This window comes from Anguilla anguilla, chromosome 18 (genome assembly GCF_013347855.1).
Source record: "Anguilla anguilla isolate fAngAng1 chromosome 18, fAngAng1.pri, whole genome shotgun sequence".
Taxonomy (NCBI): domain Eukaryota; kingdom Metazoa; phylum Chordata; class Actinopteri; order Anguilliformes; family Anguillidae; genus Anguilla; species Anguilla anguilla.
This window is the reverse complement of record NC_049218.1, coordinates 600755-622565: the sequence shown is the minus strand read 5'-3', so window position 1 is coordinate 622565 and position 21811 is coordinate 600755. Positions and strand designations below refer to the sequence as shown.

Below are 21811 nucleotides of genomic sequence, written 5' to 3'. Positions count from 1 at the left end.
CGTGATGTCTGTGTCTGTATGGACCGAGCGATGGCAGGGCCTTTCTGTGTGGGTTGGGTGAGATGCGTCTCTGTAGTGCTGCACTGTGCTGCAGGGTTAATCTCACTGAAGCAGCAGGCAGGCATGTGCAGCGAGCTGCTGCTATTGGCTGCGGAACAGGCTGCAGGCCAGACCCTCTTCACTGGGGCCTGTGCTGAGGGCTGTGCAGTGCAGTCTTCCCTGTGGATTGTGCGCTCAACCAGAGACGGGACAAATGGTCAGAAACATGTTCTGCAGCGCAGCCCCGGGTCTGTCGTGTGACGCATTTACTCCTGGAGTCAACGCATGCATTTGATTGGTTGCCAAGTAGCCTTGATAGCCAATGATGTCCTGATGTGCGGGAGAGGGGATTGCAGGTTTGAGTCCCAGCGTGAGATGAGTTTCTCTTGGGTCTCAGCATTCAGGTCAATAAAGCCCATGAGCCGCAGGGGTCCAAAGACTCGATTTAAAGGGCGATCAGGGGTCCAATCAGGAGAGGGGAAATGAGATGGTGGACTCCAAACAGGAAGTTCCCTCCGGGGAGGCCAGCTTGCACTGTGGAGTAGCAACAATTCTTTAGCAGTTCCACTAGCTGTGCTGTCTTTAAATCAACACTTTTTAATCATTATTTCACTTCAATATTCTGTTTCTATGTTATTTTTATATTAGCATATTTTCTGTCTCTCAGATATGCAGACAGGAGTATATAATATAGTAAAGTTTCTATCCTGTACTGAATGATAAATCAAGTAAAATAAGGAAAAATAAAAATCCAGATGTGGAACCTTGGCTGTTGGCATTAAACACAGAACTGTCAGCTGTGGCAGTGTGATTTTGGCTGGGAGAGGAAACTCTTCCATGCTGTTTTTTGGGTAATTGGTTTTCATCTGATAACCGAGAAGGGATGAAATTAGTGCATGTGTCAAAACTGATGAAACGGAGAATGATTTATGATGTGGATAGGTAAACAAAAAGATTAAGACCTTTGTGTATTCCAACATTAATTTATTTAGTCGAACATTTGTGCTTTTCCTGCATGTTGTTACCCATCCATCATTTATTTACTCGTTTAGGGAAATGCACGTTCGCTTTTGGGCAGATTTGGCCACATCTGTTACTAGATTTAGGATGTTTACAGATAATTCAGTACCGTAGGGACAAGCCATCGGGATGGCAACACTTATCTTCGGTGTCTAAGAGCCAATTTCATCTCGTTAAAGGGCAACACTTAATGACTTAACATTAATAATTTATTACTTCAGAGGGAATGATAAATGTCAGCAATTTCATTTTTTAAACTATACGACTGGTCGGAGGACACAAAACATTTCACTAATAAACGAGAAGCTTGGGTACGGAATATGCAGTATGAACATCAGGCCAAGCGAATATCGTTGTTGACATTGCATTAGTGGATGCATGGAGCACGTTAAACGTGAATGAAACTGTGACTGTTTTTTCTGATAGCGTGGATATGAAGCTGTATTATCTGTGCCATGGCCCATATGTGGCTTTATTCAGGTAAAACTCTAAGACTCATGTTTTGGTTTCTCAGATAGATACTGTAAATTACACTTGGATGACGGTTTTGTGTGATAAAACCGTTATTAACTCAAGAATATCGAGTAGCGAAAGCTGCTTTGTAGAGATAAAAAAAAAGCACCCAGGATGGTCCTATCATAAAATTAATCCCTTAGGAAAGTTTTTGGTTGGATTTGCAAAGAATTTACACATACACACACACACACACTCACAGGCATTCACAAAAAATATATATTTGTGTGTGTGTGTATGTGTGTAAATGCTTGTAGGTGCTGTAATATTAAACAAAATCTTTCAAACACATACCGACTCTTCGGGGAAAAAAAAGCTGTAGGCTGTACTGTAAAATAAAGTTAAAAGTTATTTCTTTGAAAATAACTTTTTTATTGGAGTTACTGAAGTTATTTCAACCCTTGTTGAACTGTTGTTAAAGTTTTCTGGTTATGCTGAATTAAATATATAATAACATAAGCTATTATATGTGTTATATAATAATATAAGGTATTATGCTGAAATACTCTGCTCCTATCTGTAGGATGTTGAGCCTCGTGTTGTTGATTTCTGAGGCTGTGATGCTGCTGATTCGCTGTTGTGTTGATTTCCCCGGCTGTGATGTTGCTAAACAATTTATGCTGTCCAATAAAATATGTGAAGATGGGGCCGTCTGGGTAGAGGTGAAAGCACTCGCCTACCACCGCAGAGACCCGGGTTCAATACCCGGCAGCAGTACTTCTGGCTGTCAGGTGAAAAGAAGCGGCTGGTGACTCCACATGTATCGGAGACTGGCGTGTGGTATTCTACACCCTCCCCAGACCGACAGGATAGAGCATTGACCAGGACTGTGATGCACACAGGGAATTGGTATAACGATTGGTATAAAGACTAAATTGGGGAGAAAATGGGAGAAAAATGGCAACAAAAAAAAAAGTGAAGATTAAGAAAAAGACATAAAGCGCCTTAAGCAAACTTTACTACTTACAAATTGCCCTGACCTAAAAACTGTGATTGGACTATACTGTTGACACAGGTTAATATGATGCAGTCTTTGAAATCAATATTCTCCGTAAGGGTATTTTCCTGGCACTGTGTGTGGAATGCATTATAAATATTGCAGTATTAATACACGTGAACAGATATCAGATCTGTTATTGTACTGGGTATCATTGGACTATCATTTCGGAGTCATTTTATTAGCTGTCTGGCTGTTATATTAATGCAGGCAGACAGTAGTAATGTGAAAGAGAAGAAAAATGCTTTTTTAATTACGGAATATGAACCTGACCTCTATGGTCCCTTACGCATGTGTCTGGCGAATTATGGTGTTTAAACTTGTGCTGCTTGTGACCTTCAAGTGCAGCCTTGTTATTTCCTTTATTAACCTTTATAACGTTACAGACCATATAGAACAAATCCCCACATCGGGTTCACATAAACAAACAGTCTCAAGAAGCACACATTTGGTAGCAGTGTATTTTTAAAAAATTGCTTTTACTTTAACGGCTGATTTGACAGTTTGATTTCTCAGCAACCCTGGGTATATAGGAAATCGGTATTTATGATTAATGCGAAGCGATTGCATGTCCTTTTGAATTTCCTGTTGGCTCAAAATTTGTGGCCTAGTTTTGGACTGCACTAACACTCACAGATTAAGAGGAAAAGCAGCCATGTTGTTTCAGACACGGGTGTGGATTCAGTGCACTGTAAACAGACTCTTAACCTCCCATTAACAGACTGGTGAGTGCAGCGGTCTCCTGCATGACCTCACTAAAGCCTGTTTGTGTGGGGCTTTTTATCTGATCCCCAGTCCTAATTCGCACCCCATTCCCACTCCATTCCCACTCCAATCCAAAACCCAATTCCCACCCCATTCCCACTCCAATCCAAAACCCAATTCCCTTTCCAATCAGTCCTTCATGGGGATGGTCATCACTGAACATGAAGCAGGCTTGCCATTGCTAATGATAAACAAATGTGAGGATTAATTAATTTGGGGCACCAGAGAGATTTTCAGTCTTGGGCCTGGGGCCCAGCTAAACTGACTTACTGTAACTTGGTCTTGATGAGCTGTAAATTGAATACTGATTTAGAATTCACATCTCTCAGTACTTTTCAGGCCGATGTCCCTATGAAATAAATATGTTTTTTTTGTTTGAGGTACTCAGAAAGATTAAAAAGTAAATTCCATTCTAGCAAAGACTTTCATTACAATTTGTCCATGAAACAAATGTATAGGACAGCTGTCTCAGTTCATTGAGTGTGATTAGTCTTTTTAGATGCTTTCACAATTATTCTTAATGATCTGGAATGCATTGTTAGGGATTAATGTGAATCGCCATAGACAGACCTAACTAATGCATCTCTCTTGTTCAGGACTCATTCTGCATGCCTGCTCAGGTGTGAAATCTTTATTCTGTGATCGCTTTGTGGCTCCGGCCTGTTTAGAGTGTGAAACAGTGAATGCTCTGTTCCTAGGGCCAGGTTTGGGTGCCCGTGTTGTAGCTGATAAGAGCCTGTTAACTCCTCTTTCACAGCTCAGCTGCGTGCATTAGCCTGGGTTAACTCACCTCAGGGGAAACTGATTGCTCAAGTTTGCACCTTTATTGTGAGATGCCTTGTTTGGCGCTGAGGAGAGAAACTCAGAGTGGTTGACAGGCCACTGCTAATTTAGCCCCTAACTGAGGAATCAGGGTTCAATACTTGGTGCAGTTATCCAAATGCTGGTTCTATGGTCATATTAAATACATATGAACTTATTCAAGATATTAATTTCAAACAGACTTTATTACATTAATTACATTGATTTTCGGAGACTAGATTTAGAAAAAATAATGTCCTAGTGAGTTGTGTATTGTTGATTTAAACTGCGGAATAGCTCATTTAGAAATATTTTGATTACATCGCAGCACAGGCACGAGTCGAAGGAAGATGCTTTACATGTGGCTTTAGAGGCTTGCAGGCGCTTTATTGACCACCGGGGGGCACTGGTGAGAAACAGTCATCCTGGACGACTGGAATCCTACCCTCCCTGGGCAAGGCTTGGAACCAATACTGTCTCCCTGTGGGGATTACGCCTGCATGCACCGGCACGGTCTGGATTCGATACCTGACTGGGGCTCATCCATGCGCTGGAACAGTTACAGGAGTTCCGAACCCCCCGCCCCCCCCCCCAATCCCGAAGCGTTCGGATCTCTGAGGTTTTACTGTCAAAACCAGCGTGATGATGGAGGCTTGTGCTGGGGCCAGACTTTCAGACAGGGCAGCTGTACTGGCGTGGTTTTATGAAAACGCTCTTTTGATCACTCTTAAAAGCCTCCTTCGTTCCTCTCGTTATTATCCACGGCGTTGTGTGGAAATTCCCCTGAAGGGCCTCCCGTTTCAGAAGACAAAGGGCCCCCCGCATTAAAAATGCACAAAGGTGTTTTTCTCACCGAGGTGGCTGTTATGCAGAGTAACAATCAAACGATGCATTGTGGGAAAATAATCGGGCTGCAGTGATGCATTATGTATGGCATTGCCTGCTTCTGTACGCCCGTCTATTGTGTAATAACTAAAGAGAGAAAGGCAGCGGGGTCAGCTGGATCTTTTTAACACAGTGTCAGTCGGGGGTGTGATTGGTGGTGCTGGTGGATCTTAGGGCCGCGCTGTCTTGTGGGTGGGCTGCCAGTCTGGTGCCAGTCTGGTGCCAGTCTGGTGCCAGTGTAGCGTGGTGACACACACAGGGTGACGTGTGATGAGATAAATGTGCTCAAACACTAATAATGATACCAGTGTCTGTGTTTCCTGGCTGTGCTGGGTAGTCCCTGTATGATGTTTTTCTTGCAGTACTGTACCTGTGCAGTGGGTACTCTTTGATGCTGTACCTGTGCTGTCTACGTTTGCCTGTTTGTACTTTTGTCTCCTGACTTATTTCCCCTCCCCTGTCTTAACTGGGTCTGGCTTTTAATCTTAAGTTAAGATTTACTTTTAAATTGAAGGTCGTGGTCATAAAGGTGTTAATATTTCATGGAAAACGGTTTAATTTGTGGAGTTTTAATACAGAGCAGGGTAGAAAGCTTGAAGGCATTTAGGGAAACTGAGCGGGGAATGGGAGCTCGCTTGGAAACGGTCTCTTGCCAGAAACCTACTTAACTTACTTGTTTGAACATGGGAGTACAAATGCTTGATTTTGCATGTTGTTCATGACTAATGGTTCCATTTTCCACTTTTTAATTGCAGTTTCTCAACGCCCAGATGATGTTGCATATTTCTTTGAAAGCTATTTTTGGCTCTCTCTCCAGCTGCGTTTTGGCATCTCCCAACATCTCTCCGGACGCAGTATGCTTTGAAAACTTCTGTTTGCCTCTATTGCGATCTTGATTTAAGAGCGTTTCCTTGATTTGAAAAATGAATGGCAGGTCAGCGGCAGTATGGAAGCTCACAAGCTGAAGCTTTGTGCCATCGTGCCCACCGTGTGCCCAGGCCACTGTGTTGTGCCATCGTGCCCACCATGTGCCCAGGCTGCTGTGTTGTGCCATCGTGCCCACCCTGTGCCCAGGCTGCTGTGTTGTGCCATCGTGCCCACCATGTGTCCAGGCTGCTGTGTTGTGCCATCATGCCCACCGTGTGCCCAGGCTGCTGTGTTGTGCCATCGTGCCCATCGTGTGCCAAGGCTGCTGTGTTGTGCCATCGTGCCCATTGTGTGCCCAGGCTGCTGTGTTGTGCCATCGTGCCCATCGTGTGTCCAGGCTGCTGTGTTGTGCCCACCGTGTGCCCAGGCTGCTGTGTTGTGCCCACTGTGTGCCCAGGCTGCTGTGTTGTGCCATCATGCCCACCGTGTGCCCAGGCCGCAGTCCTGAGTGGTTCTCACTGAACAGTCTTCGTTCGTCTGTACAGCCTCTGCTTCACACTTCCCCCAGACTGCCCCTGGCCATTCTCCACTTCCTGTCATGGCTACATTTGCCTTTGATCTCGTGGACAGTACATATTTGACTGTTGGATGTTGGAGGTCCGAGTCTTGGCAACAGTACATTGAATTATAAGGAGAGCTGAGGTCCTGCTTCTGCACTGAGAAGCTTGTGTCCTTGGGTAGGAGCACCTGCTGACATCTGAAGCATAATGACAGCACCTGCTAGTTGTAGGAGGAGTCCTGAGATCTACTATTAAAAGTTCTGGTAAATCACGCACTTGGCATCGATATACACACCAGTCACATTTAGCACTCCACTTTTTACAGACATTTTTATGATGTTCATTAGTCGACATGTGTGTTTCGACATGTATTATGGGTACAATACCTTAATATCCATGACTAATGCAGTGCATACAACTGTAATGCCATATGGTTTTGTCTTTATTGCGTAGCTCAGAAATTCAGGGACTTATTGGCCAGTTGGTGTGTGTCTGTATGATTAGAGTATTTCTATAGTCACAAAAGGCCTCCCATGCCTCGGAGTGAGGTTAGTGAATAGTGTAGCCCACAGGTGGCAAACTCCAGCCCCACAGGTGGCAAACTCCAGCCCCACAGGTGGCAAACTCCAGCCCCGCAGGCGTCAAACTCCAGTCCAGGAGGGCCAAATTGCCTGCTGGTTTCCGTGGAGTTCTCCACACCCGTGGTTCGTTCAAGTCATTGATTGGCTGAAGAATCCACACATCTTGTTCTCAAGGCCTTAATTGGCAGCTGATTGAGAGGAAGCCACTAAATCTGCAGACACTGCGGGCCCCTGGGGATTCGGTTGGACGCCCCTGACGTAGACTGTCCCAGCTTTGAGCCAGTCAGTATGCATGGAGAAGTTGTGGAAACAGTTTTAACTAAGACTAAATCCTGGAACGATTTTTGAAAAGCATGCTTACGTTTGACTATGCCACCTGTTACGTTTACAAAAACTTCTAGACAGTGACTCTGGAACTGGCGGTGTTTTGAGGTTTGGAATGACAATAACAGCAGCTTACAGCCTCACTTATTGAGGGTGTCCTAATTTAATATACTGCATTCTGACATCGGAATCTCTCTTATAGACAGTGGCTCAGGTTGTACACCAGGCCTGTAAGGTAGCTGGCACTAAAGCTAGCCAGTGTTTACACACGTTCGGTTTGAAGGGAAGCCATTAAAAGGGTTTATGGCTGGACTGCAGACACCTGCGATATTTCTCATTCTCGAGGCTAGCCTGGAAAAGCTGGATAAAGAGCAAATAATTCCATTCTCAATGAACAAGCTGGAACATGAACAGTGCTTTGTGCTCACAGTTGTGTTTTTGTATTGTTTGTTGATCTATGGATAGCGTCTGTATACTTAATGTTCTATTTAATGTTTGATAACTGCTGTGTACTCAATGTTGTGTTCATGTATTTTTCATTAATCTATGGACATCTGCTTCATACTCAATTGTGCGTTAATGTATTGTTTAATCATGCATTATTGATTGATAATCTGTGTTTTTATATTTGTAACCAAGAGCTGAAGGAAAATTTCCATTTCATGTTTGATGGACATTGATAATTGATCATTTCTGTAATATTCCATTCATAAGAAATGTCACACAGATGTCCACATCATGATGAAAACTATGCATTGTACCCCAAGATGCATAGTAGTGTCTCTAACCGGACTTCAGGCTTGGCTTGGATTCCGAGTGTGTTGTTGTTTTATACTCCTGCACTGTGCTCGGTGTAAATGTTTTATTTAGGGCCCAGAAAAATGTTTCTCTTGAAGTGTAATCATTCAGTAACTCCAATTTAATCACAGCTGACAACACCAGAACCTGTTGCCTTACATTAGTCACTGCAGCATGTGTACTGACTGTTGTTGTTTAGTTTTTTTACACATGGGCTTAATACAGCTCAGCTCATCAGTCACCCAGGACAGTAGCCGTGGGGAAATTGACGGGCAGCTAATAGCCAATTAGCTGGGACAGATTGGTGTGCTTTGGCATGAGCGAGCGCCTGCCATTTTCTTAGACAAACAGTTCAACTGAAACCAGTTAAACTCAGCTCAGGCAGAACGAATAGCGCTTATAAAATATGAAGAAAGTGTAGGCGCCTGGGGGGGGGGGTATTTTACTTGGGATCGTTCATGAGGAACTACCTAGAATATTAATATTTAACAGGACAGTCATCATCTTCCCCAATGGCCGTCTCAGCTGCTCTCAGTATCCCATTAGCCAGAAACTAGCTAGCTGTGTCGGCCGGGCAGAGAGACTAATAACCCATTTAATGACATTGATTATTTATTAACTATGCTGGATTTATAAACTATACTGGGTTTATAAACCATACTGGATTTATAAACTATACTGGATGTATAAACTATACTGAATTGGGATGTGTTGGTGTCAAATTGGATTTATAGCATTGTAAATGATCAAAATCATGTGCTTGGGGAGCTAGCCAACTTTCTGAAAACAGCTGTTGTTATCTGAAATTACTGCCAGATGTATTTCATAAATGAATGCCGTGTGATTCCTTAAATATCTTCTAAAACAGCATGGACACCATGCTTGCAGTTATTTAACTTGTTGGTCAGAAGAGCATCCATGACCCACTAATTTCCTCTCTCTCTCTCTCCCCCCCCCCCACCCCCCGCAGGTTGTGCTGGTGTTTGCCCTCAGCATAGGAGCTCTTGGGATTTACTTCATAGACTCCTCAGAGTAAGTTAAGCTCTGTCTCATAAAAACAAATCCTGAACATTTCACTCACATTAAATTTGTCCACAAGGCCATGCACAGATACTCTGTTTCCATGTCGCTGTTCTCAAAAACGTGGTGTGCAGTATTAGCTGTATTTACAAATCGCATCATTCCTAACGAATGGCTTTCGTTATGACATTTACTGTGTATTTTTAAGGTGAGTGATTTATAAGTCTTGGATATGTTTGGTGTGTAAATTGCCCTTGAGTGGATAGATGGAAGACATTCTAGCTCTATAAATATCCTTCATATTACTGTAGCACTTTCAGGCTGTGTGTAATGAGAGATGGGTGCTTTATGCAGAATTCATAAGCCATAGACTCTAAAGTAATACACTGATTGTGTATCGCTCAAATGCATCTCCGTGAAAGAGGGGGTAAGGGTAAAGTAGAATTCTGTTTCCCCCCCCCATGTTCTATTCCATCTCTTCCTCTCGACTCCGCTGCATATATGCATTTTTCTTTTTCCATCGCTGGGAAAAAGAACAGTTTCCGTGGCAACCTCTGGCAGCTCATCTTTGAACTTGCCCACCTGCTGTTGTGTAATTTTTGGAGAGAGGTGTTCGGTCTTCCCAGACGTACTTTCGGCATTCCATCCACTGCAGTTTCACTTTGTGAGCGGAGGTGAATAACACGAGCTCGCCATTCTTCTGCACCACTTGGCTCTCGCTGTTACCGCAGGTGATATAAACACCCTATTTTAACACTGATAATGTCGCTGAAAACAAGCAACTGGAACAAACACTGGAAAGAGGACATTGCATAACACTGAACCTTTGGTAGCGTTTCGCTTCGAGTTCGTTCTCTGGAGCGTGTGTTATAGCTGCAGTTCAGAAGCGGACTGTGTAATTTACGTTATAAGTGAGGATTCGCCTCACCTGCTGCTTCCTGCTGGGTCTGCCGTTACACATTTAGCAGATGCTCTTATCCACACTGACTCACACACCTTACATTCTTACACTCAGTCCGTTTATAGAGGATGTTCACTGAAGCAGTTCAGGCCAGGCAGCTGTGCACTGTACCTGTGAGTTACACCTGCAGCCACTGACTTCGCCCATTTCCCTAACCACTGTACCACACTAATGCCCAGTCTGGTGCCTGCCCTTTCCTGGGTCTGAAAGTCAATACCTGTCATTTAACACCTGCTGTCTGACGGTCTGTCGGAAGAAGGATCAATTCCTGCTCCTGATTCTGAGTACTTTGGAGAAAGAGAGGGTAATGACGCACACACACACACTCACACACACCGACCGAGTTTACTCGGATGGCGCTAACCGCAGCTGTGCAGGGCCTAACCGGGGGGGTTTAAAAGGCTTTACTCCACAGGGTCATGGGGGTTTTACCATTGAAATAAATCAGATTCTTTCCCTGATCGTCCATTTTAAGAGTATGGCCTACATCCAAAGAGCAGCAGGTTGAGGTTATGATAATGATATACTGAGTGAAGTGTGGTAGACCCTATAATGTCCCTTTAACTGGCCAAAGTAAATATGGTGCATTAAAGCAGCTGTGATTTATGAACTGACAGGTTGTTCTCTAAACCCAGTGCTTTCAATTATCTGGCATTCTTAACATACTGCTGTATTTAAAGACCAGGAAAACCATTTCTCAAGCTTGTATTAGGATTTATTAATTTCTAGGGGCTCAAGTACATGAGCAGTTTCACCCCAGTATTCATAACATTCAACTTAAGAGACCACAGGCTTTAAAAACTGTAAGGCTACTATTTTGACAGGCACTGTTTGTATATAGTACCTGAACTAAAAGCAGACAAACCCCAAAGCTAACACAATCCTCAGCACAATTCTGCTTTTCATTACTGCTTTATGTTACTGGACAACTGAAACAAATGGCTGACTGTAAAATAGTCTGTTTTGTTGCATTAGCTTAGCTTGACGCTAAAGGTGTGTTGCACGCTGGGCATTCCCTTGGTGAGGAGCGAAACAGGAAGTCGGACTCTGAGTTATATCCAAACCCCACCTGTTACCGCTGAGCCTGTTGCGCAGACTTTCCACCCTGGCTTAAGAGTCCGATCCAGGGCCTCATGGAAACACGCGGTGATGTGCCCGATGACAGGAGCCATCCAGCGTGCAATGTGTGGAACAGCGTGAGGCTAGCTGCTCATTTAGACCAACTGTTTCCTAACCGCCGTGGGAAAAGTCCTACTAAAAAACTTTAGAAGTTCAAATGAATTAATAAAACCTAAATTAAAAAATTCCATTCAGAAAAGCCAGAATAAATGTAATTAAATTGTACATTGCTTAATTAAATCCCCAAAAGAAGCTTTTGGTCTACTGTTGAGATGTCACATCAGTGTCAGTACTGTGCATCCTGGCCTTTGAGAGTGTGCTGCCTTCAGGTTGTGTTCATTCTGAAAGTGCGTCGCAGAAGAAGAAAAGGCTGAGAAACGCTGGTCCTTCCTGTGAGAAACCTGAATCCGAGAGTACCGCTGATCGCTAACTTTGACCTCAGCGTGTCAGTGGCCAGGCTTACTGTTCACAGCGTGTCAGTGGCCAGGTTTACTGTTCACAGCGTGTCAGTGGCCAGGTTTACTGTTCACAGCGTGTCAGTGGCCAGGCTTACTGTTCACAGCGTGTCAGTGGTCAGGCTTACTGTTCACAGCGTGTCAGTGGCCAGGTTAACTGTTCACAGCGTGTCAGTGGCCAGGCTTACTGTTCACAGCGTGTCAGTAGCCAGGTTTACTGTTCACAGCGTGTCAGTGGCCAGGTTTACTGTTCACAGCGTGTCAGTGGCCAGGCTTACTGTTCACAGCACGTCAGTGGCCAGGCTTACTGTTCACAGCACGTCAGTGGCCAGGTTTACTGTTCACTGCGTGTCAGTGGCCAGGCTTACTGTTCACAACGTGTCAGTGGCCAGGTTTACTGTTCACAGCGTGTCAGTGGCCAGGTTTACTGTTCACAGCGTGTCAGTGGCCAGGCTTACTGTTCACAGCGTGTCAGTGGTCAGGCTTACTGTTCACAGTGTGTCAGTGGCCAGGTTAACTGTTCACAGCGTGTCAGTGGCCAGGCTTACTGTTCACAGCGTGTCAGTAGCCAGGTTTACTGTTCACAGCGTGTCAGTGGCCAGGTTTACTGTTCACAGCGTGTCAGTGGCCAGGTTTACTGTTCACAGCGCGTCAGTGGCCAGGTTAGGGTATAATTTGTTAAGCGGAGTGTTGGAAAACCTCACTCGATAAATCTATTTGGCCACTCGGCAGGACGCAGTAAACAGCGTTTCTGGGGGACGATGAGAGAGTCAGTATCAGGGCCGTGTGCATTGATTACCTTCCCTGCAGCTCCGACACCACACACAACTCTGCAGCCAAAGTGTCCCTCACGTTCATTAACTTTACCAGTGCAAACTGTGTTTCAGCTAGTCACTGAACTCCTGAGACTCTTTATTTGTGAATAAAGAAACATGTTCATGTGCTTCTCAGCAAGAGTTGGTCTAAAGTCAGGCCTCCTGTAGTCACATGATCACTGCTGCCGTGAAACAGACGGGTCCAACAGCCCCCCACCCCCCCGGCAAGGGAAAGAATACAAAGAGCCCTTCTGTCTAATACTACACTGGAATTTTATTTGATCAGTAGCACAGCGGAAATATCTGAGAATATTTTTTGAAATGAGAAACCTTTTTAGGTGTTTATTTATGTGGGGGTGAGTATTTCTTTGGTATCTCTTAATGCCCAAGAACTGTGAGAACAAGTTTGTACATCCATAGGCCTTCTGTCTTATGTTGTACTATGGTTAATCAATAAATTATATTTTAATTCACTTTTAATTTTTCTGCTTTATTTAAGGCCCTACTGCCAAGTATACAGTCTTCAAATATGAATCTATGATAAGACAAAACAGTAAATCAGTTTGTGTTATACATGTAATGCTTCATAATGCATTATAGGCCTATAATAAAAATAACAAAAAGAACTAGAAATAGTGAAAATAGTCTGGGACCAGTGAGGGTTAAATGAGCCCTTATGTGTGTTCCTGTTCACATGCTTCCTTTTTCCACTCCAGTTGTTTCTTTCTGTCCTGACTCCTGCAGCTCAGTCTATATAAAGCCCTGGCTGGTGGCTCACAGTAGTTGCAAAGATGATTATTCAGACATTGCTCAAGGCTTCTCCACACATTTATTTATATTCATATACTCAGGTTTTCTAGTATATATACCATTCATGTACCAGTTTCTCAGCTTGTACTGGCTTACTTTGTAGTACTCTGCACTGCACTGGCAGAGACAGGCTCGTGTGCTGGGCTTGAGTCTAGGTGGTGGGGATTACATTAGTTTTCGGTGAACCTTTGTGTGTCCAGTTTGGCTTTTTTAAATTAAATTACCTCAAACTTATTATTTTGCATTTGTATTATTGAATTAATGATCTTGACTTTGTTTTTCAACAATTTTAAATGAGTAATCAGATGTTTTCCAAAGTACCAATGGTTTCAATTAGGTTTTAGGGCTCAAATTAGGGTTAGGGTTAGGAAAACGGTAAGTCTGAGGGTTGAGGCAAGTTTACGGCTGTGTTCAGCAGCTTAAAGAAAGGTTAGGACATTGCTTCTTTTTGTATTTTGGACACGCTAAAAATTTTCTATAGTAGCATGGGTACCTATGACCATAAAACGATATAGAGTATATGCATTTTTTTTTCAGGGAAAACATTTTTTATGGCCTCAAACATATTATTTAGCAGTTGTACTATTGAATTCACGATCTTGACTTAGTTTTTCAACAATTTTAAATGAGTAATCAGTTGTTTTCCAAAGTACCAATGGTTTCAATTAGGTTTTAGGGCTCAAATTAGGGTTAGGGTTAGGAAAACGGTAAGTCTGAGGGTTGAGGCAAGTTTACGGCTGTGTTCAGCAGCTTAAAGAAAGGTTAGGACATTGGTTCTTTTTGTATTTTGGACATGCTAAAAATTTTCTATAGTAGCATGGGTACCTATGACCATAAAACAATATAGAGTATATGCATTTTTTTTTCAGGGAAAACATTTTTTATGGCCTCAAACATATTATTTAACATTTGTACTATTGAATTCACGATCTTGACTTAGTTTTTCAACAATTTTAAATGAGTAATCAGTTGTTTTCCAAAGTACCAATGGTTTCAATTAGGTTTTAGGGCTCAAATTAGGGTTAGGGTTAGGAAAACGGTAAGTCTGAGGTTTGAGGCAAGTTTACGGCTGTGTTCAGCAGCTTAAAGAAAGATCAGGACATTGGTTCTTTTTGTATTTTGGACACGCTAAAAATTGTCTATAGTAGCATGGGTACCTATGACCATAAAACAATATGGAGTATATGCATTTTTTTTTCAGGGAAAACATTTTTTATGGCCTCAAACATATTATTTAGCATTTGTACTATTGAATTCACGATCTTGACTTAGTTTTTCAACGAGTAATCAGTTGTTTTCCAAAGTACCAATGGTTTCAATTAGGTTTTAGGGCTCAAATTAGGGTTAGGGTTAGGAAAACGGTAAGTCTGAGGGTTGAGGCAAGTTTACGGCTGTGTTCAGCAGCTTAAAGAAAGGTTAGGACATTGGTTCTTTTTGTATTTTGGACACGCTAAAAATTTTCTATAGTAGCATGGGTACCTATGACCATAAAACGATATAGAGTATATGCATTTTTTTTTCAGGGAAAACATTTTTTATGGCCTCAAACATATTATTTAGCAGTTGTACTATTGAATTCACGATCTTGACTTAGTTTTTCAACAATTTTAAATGAGTAATCAGTTGTTTTCCAAAGTACCAAGGGTTTCAATTAGGTTTTACGGCTCAAATTAGGGTTAGGGTTAGGAAAACGGTAAGTCTGAGGGTTGAGGCAAGTTTACGGCTGTGTTCAGCAGCTTAAAGAAAGGTTAGGACATTGGTTCTTTTTGTATTTTGGACACGCTAAAAATTTTCTATAGTAGCATGGGTACCTATGACCATAAAACGATATAGAGTATATGCATTTTTTTTCAGGGAAAACATTTTTTATGGCCTCAAACATATTATTTAACATTTGTACTATTGAATTCATGATCTTAACTTAGTTTTTCAACAATTTTAAATGAGTAATCAGTCATTTTACAAAGTACCAATGGTTTCAATTAGGTTTTAGGGTTCAAATTAGAGTTAGGGTTAGGAAAACGGTAAGTCTGAGGGTTGAGGCAAGTTTACGGCTGTGTTCAGCAGCTTAAAGAAAGGTTAGGACATTGGTTCTTTTTGTATTTTGGAAACGCTAAAAATTTTCTATAGTAGCATGGGTACCTATGACCATAAAACGATATAGAGTATATGCATTTTTTTTTTTCAGGGAAAACATTTTTTATGGCCTCAAACATATTATTTAGCATTTGTACTATTGAATTCACAATCTTGACTTAGTTTTTCAACAATTTTAAATGAGTAATCAGTTGTTTTCCAAAGTACCAATGGTTTCAATTAGGTTTTAGGGCTCAAATTAGGGTTAGGGTTAGGAAAACGGTAAGTCTGAGGGTTGAGGCAAGTTTACGGCTGTGTTCAGCAGCTTAAAGAAAGGTTAGGACATTGGTTCTTTTTGTATTTTGGACACGCTAAAAATTTTCTATAGTAGCATGGGTACCTATGACCATAAAACGATTTTCATTAAATGACCTCTAACTTATTTTGCATTTGTATCATTGAATTCATGATCTTGACTTTCAATTTTAAGTGAGTTATCAGATGTTTTCAAAAGTACCTATGGTTTGAATTAGCCTTTAGGGTTCAGTGACACGCTGCGGCCATTTTGATGGTTTGCAACACTCGTGATGTAGCGCCGTACCGTTTTCGTGGATCTTTGAGTTTGGGGGGAATGGAGAACTGAGACCTGGAGAAGCCAGGCGAAGCTTGAGCTGGTGGAGTGTGCAGGTGTGGAAAACCTCGCTTTGACAGGAGAGTATCAGGTGAAATAAGCACATTCCCTTCATTGCTTGTGGCCCTATTTGCGTTAATGCTGCCAGTTAACACGCAGGCAGCACTCTGGGGTTTATTTACTGGGTAAGATGTGAAAATGGCTGAGCTGGAAGAAGCTCAGAGCCGGTGGAAGTGACAGTGAAGAAAAGATTCAGCTTGGCAGCGAAACCCAGCCCAGGAGCGGGAGACCTGGGGGAATTAGGCTTCCTGAGTGGGGATTATAGAAAGCGACTGCGCTCTGAAAGGGTTTCTGCGCGCTGCGATCTCCGGGCCTTCCTCAGGCTCTGGGTGAAGACCCCACGCCCGTGTGCTGCAGCGGCCTCGCGGCCTCCATTTTATCTGGCTCCTGGCCGCCCTGCATTTGGCCGCTGTCTGCTGTCTTGCTTCATTTTGCGGCCAGACGGTGCTTTTAAGTGCCCGTACCTGATACCACCTGCTGCTCCATGGTTTTGTATTGTTCTCTGGTTCTTGTGCTGTTCTCTGGTTCATATACAGGTGTCCTATTGTGGGTGTGAAGCCCCCATTCTCAGTGCGTAGCCCCCATTCTCAGTGCGAAGCGAGCGTAGCCCCTGTTCTCAGTGCGTAGCCCCCATGCTCAGTGCGTCGCCCCTGTTCTCAGTGCGTAGCCCCCATGCTCAGTGCGTATCCCCTGTTCTCAGTGCGTAGCCCCTGTGCTCAGTGCGTAGCCCCTGTGCTCAGTGCGTTGCTGCTGTAGTCCGTGGCGATGAAACAGGAAACCACCGGTGTATCGTTTTTCCCTTGGGGAGGCGCGGGCCACACGGAGGAGAAATAAAAAAGCGGGGTTATTTTTAGCGTCCCCAGAATGCTTTTTATTTCTGCAGGCCCTGTGCAGGTGCTGCTGTTCTTATTTTAGCTGCAGCGCTTTGCCCTAAATCAGTCAGTGATGCATTAACTAGGCCGTGGTACACATCTCTGTCCCCAGGGGGGTTCCTGGGTCTCTGGGATGCAGGCTTTACGGTTAGCCATACGCTCTGCTCTGCGCGGGTTAGCCGTTCGCTCTGCTCTGCTCTGCGCGGGTTAGCCGTACGCTCTACTCCGCTCAGGTTAGCCATACGCTCTGCTTCGCGCGGTTTAGCCGTACGCTGTGCTCTGCGCGGGTTAGCCGTACGCTGCGTGGTTTAGCCGTACGCTCTGCTCTGCGCAGTTTAGCCGTACGCTCTGCTCTGCGCGGGTTAGCCGTACGCTCTGCTCCGCTCAGGTTAGCCGTACGCTCTGCTCCACGCGGGTTAGCCGTACGCTCTGCGCAGGTTAGCCGTACACTCTGCTCCGTGCGGTTTAGCCGTACGCTCTGCTCTGCTCCACGCGGTTTAGCCATACGCTCTGCTCCGCGCGGTTTAGCCATACACTCTGCTCTGCTCCGCGCGGTTTAGCCGTAGCGCTCTGCTCCCCTCACCCCTCACTGATCCATTAACAGCTCACAAACGCGATGCCTCCGTACAGCTGTAACCATCTGCCCACAGATGCAGTACTTCCGTTAATGCGCTCAGGATGGCAGCATTCTGACTGGTGTCAGTGCCAGGGACAGTGTCACGGCTCTGATGCTAAAAAGGTACCCTGGCGGAAGGGAAACATGCTGTAACAGCGATAGTAATGTGTACAGGGATGGCACGTGGGGAATTCATTCATCAAAGCTGTGCAGTTCACCCTCAGGTTGAATTGGAATCATGCAATGGTCATGTGACCATGGCAAGACAAACTGACAAAGATGTGACGTGGATGAGCTGACAGTGACTGCCATTTACCACTACACCACCTTAAGCCACTTCAGTCCCGTTCGCTAAACCATCTAGTGCCTGTCACTCACATGCTGGTTAAGTGTATGCATTGCCTCCTGTCTGCAGTAATGCTTAGCGGAACATCTTTGCATGGTGGTTTTGTGGAGCCTCACGGGTTTGCGTCTAGTCACACTATAAGAGAAGCAGAGCAGCACATCTCACTTCTGGCACCTGTTTAGTCCACAAGCACCGGCCAGCCAGGGTTTACACACGAGCTGCTCTCATAAAATCTTCCCCTCACACATCGTGCTTTCTTCAGTAGCTATGCATGTGCATATACACACACACACACACACACACACACACACACGCAAACACCCACCCACGCGCACACACACACACCAGTACTGTACTAGTACTGTCTCATATCCATGAGTAGTTGCAGACAAATGACACTTAAATTTTAATATTCCACTCAGCTCACAGAAAATACAGTGTGAGACAGATTTGATAGAAGAACTGGCGCTAAAAATGTTATATTGAGGCATTTTTCCATATAAGGGTGTCGTGATGCTTTTGAAGAACCAGTTCACTGAGCAGCACTAACTGCGGTTCAAAAGTAATCATCTGCCTGCCATTGCTGGTCCTCGATGCAAATATAAGCACCTGCTCACAAATGCATGGGGTGGATTACCTGCCATCTCTGCATCATAAATGAGCAAATGGTCACTCACTCAATGGTTACCAGCCGTGTGGGATTTTCATATATTTTAAGAAATTTTTATGGTGTTTTGAAACTGTAACCAAATCAAGAGCCAGTAAAGAAATGCACGTACATAAATTATGCATTCTGTAATTATTATTCGCTTCATTTATATTTATGTATAAATAGATGTTTTTTTCACCTTTGCTCCACTGATAAGACAGATTTATTCATTCTGTGTGTCCTGTGGGGATTTTATTGGGACACTTTTTTATGATTTTTTTTACTCATTGAAAGTATCGTTTAAAATACTGGGATAGCACATTGCGATTATCAACGTGTTCATAGTGAATGTGTGTTTTTCAAATGCTTCGTATCAGGCTACGGTTGGGTGGTATCAGTGATGGCTGTTTTCTGAAATAGGGCTCTGTAGTTTAGTCAAAAATTGAGTCCTAATACTAGAGTACACTGTTGTAAAATGTGTGTCACAATATTGCATTTGCCATTATTTAATTCCATGTGATCGCAATACCAAGATATTTCTCTTGATATTTGGTAAGCACTGCCACTGGGAATTTGATTCAATTCAGTATTTTCAGTATGATGCAGTCAGTATTGTTGGCTAGGTATCCATCCTTCACTGGCCATTTCTATTTTTTAAAAATGAACCTGTAAAACATCTGCAAAATGTGCAGGCATTTGTGTCAGCTGTAGTGTTTAGGATTTCTCTTTTGAGAATGATATGAAGTCTGAGACTAATTTAGAAAGTTTTGTGAGATTTTCAGGGTCAGTTGTAATATGTTCACACCCAGTCTGTCCCTGTCTACTTGGCCATTAAATGAGATTACGCTAAAATAATAGCAGTTAATAATGATGATAATAACAGCTCAGAGTGAATACTTTTGAGCTTTTGTGCAGCTGGTGGTTGTCGGGTGTGGATAGCTCTTCCCTTAGCGAGTGATGAGAATCCAGGTTGACCCAGAAGAAAACATCTGGGAAATGTGACTGACCTGAAGGAAGCATTGCTCTATATTAGACCTCCTAAGATAAAGTGTCCCTGATGCCATTGGGAGTCTAAGCTGTTCGGCTGGACGCCACAGAGCTGGTGATAAAGGAGGTGTAAGAAGCTGGGTGAGGCGGTGAGGACTGGGTGGGGCTATGGAAGCTGGGTGAGGCAGTGAGGACTGGGTGGGGCTATGGAAGCTAGCCGAGGCGGTGAGGACTGGGTGGGGCTATGGAAGCTGGGTGAGGCAGTGAGGACTGGGTGGGGCTATGGAAGCTAGGGTGAGGCGGTGAGGACTGGGTGGGGCTATGGAAGCTGGGTGAGGCGGTGAGGACTGGGTGGGGCTATGGAAGCTGGGTGAGGCAGTGAGGACTGGGTGGGGCTATGGAAGCTGGGTGAGGCAGTGAGGACTGGGTGGGGCTATGGAAGCTGGGTGAGGCGATGAGGACTGGGTGGGGCTATGGAAGCTGACTGAGGCGGTGAGGACTGGGTGGGGCTATGGAAGCTGACTGAGGCAGTGAGGACTGGGTGGGGCTATGGAAACTAGCCGAGGTGGTGAGGACTGGGTGGGGCTATGGAAGCTAGCCGAGGCAGTGAGGACTGGGTGGGGCTATGGAAGCTAGGGTGAGGCGGTGAGGACTGGGTGGGGCTATGTTCTGCTGTGCGGTGCGTGTTTCAAGCTCTCGTGTGATTGGTGGATGCAAAGTGACATTGAACCAAGTGTGAGGCAATTCATTGTGTTTGTTTGGTACACATAAGACAGCTGGTCTATTTTCCATGGCATTCAAAGATTTTTCCTTCTGTTGATGCAAATGTTGGCTGATTTGATATTCTTTATTTTCCTGTTACTCAGATCAGTATCGGCTGTTGGCCACAGGTGGCCCGTGCACACACTGGAGGTGTTTTAAGAGGACCCGCCACCCAACCGCACACATTAACATATTACTCACTGTGCCAAATGCACCTTGTTGTAAACTGTTGTAAACTGTCAATGCCTAAATGGGTGAAACTTCCTCAAGTGTATGGGTCTAATGTAATCGAGGGTGTACCCCTCCTTTATGAATGTTTATTCATATAATTTATCATCATGCAAAAAATATTTTTCTGTTTTACCTGGCTCACCTGAAGTACTATAAAGGCATTTCTCATGAACATGATTTCTCACAGTTTCATGGATTGGCTTTCATTCTGAAGTAAATTGAATTACACCACCACCAAACTCAAAAATGCTCAAGCAAATAATTATGTTCAGTGAATGGAATCCATTTACCTGCTCCAGCCGCACTATTCCAGTGAGTTCCCCAAAGTGATCAGCAGATCTCATTTATTGATGGATGCTTTGTGGTAATAATGACAGTTTAACAACTCACTGTGTCAAAATTAAAATATATTCAGCTAAATTGAATAAGCCCTCCTTTGGGGTGTAACATATTCGCTGGCTCTCCTGTAGTACTGCGTGTGGCCTGTAGTGTGTGAAAAAGTTGCTGGTTCTCCTGTAGTACAGTGTGGCCTGTAGTGTGTAAAATAGTCGCTGGCTCTCCTGTAGTACTGTGTGGCCTGTAGTGTGTAAAATAGTCGCTGGCTCTCCTGTAGTACTGTGTGGCCTGTAGTGTGCGAAATAGTCGCTGGCTCTCCTGTAGTACTGTGTGTGGCCTGTTGTGTGAGTTCATAAGACTGAATGTAGGTGCTTTAGTTATTGATCCTGGTTCAGGTTTAATTCAATATTGGACATTCAAAAATGGGGCTATAAAGAACAAAGGAGGAATTGTCTTTAGGCTTAAAACAACAACACAGTACTTTACATAACTGCTGTTCAATCGCTGCACCCCTCCACCGCTGTACTGAGAATCCGTTACGAGAATTGAGAATACCCTTGTTCTCAGACCAAGGTTCATTTAAATTTTATTAGACAATTTTAAAAAAATGTTTCCCTCATTTTCTGCTGTGTGTGACCTGCATTATGACACACTGCCATGTTTGCTGACCTGATGGATGTGAGCATGCCCAGACTGTATACAAAGAGCATACAAGCCCATCTGATATTAATCTGATAGGGCTTTGTTTCTTCTGAGCTATAGTCAAATTCAGGCGTGGATTCAATCAACATTTGTCCTTAATTTTTGACTTAAACTTTATTTAAATAATTTCATTACGCAGCAGCTGTGTCATGCTAAGCTGTCTTAAAATGTCTTGAGGAGCCCTGCAGTGCGAGCTGAAGGTGAGGACTGGCC

The 21811-nt window shown here is 43.8% G+C and overlaps 1 protein-coding gene across 32 annotated transcripts in view; it reads left to right on the top strand.

The window, feature by feature from the left end:
• The window catches only part of kcnma1a (potassium large conductance calcium-activated channel, subfamily M, alpha member 1a), a 168189-nt gene that overhangs the window by 68178 nt on the left and 78200 nt on the right, over positions 1-21811 (top strand). For all 32 annotated transcript variants that reach the window (XM_035400107.1, XM_035400104.1, XM_035400103.1 and 29 more), the window contains exon 3: positions 9121-9182. In XM_035400107.1, the coding sequence (XP_035255998.1) occupies positions 9121-9182 (62 nt within the window). The remainder of the gene's footprint in view (positions 1-9120; positions 9183-21811) is intronic.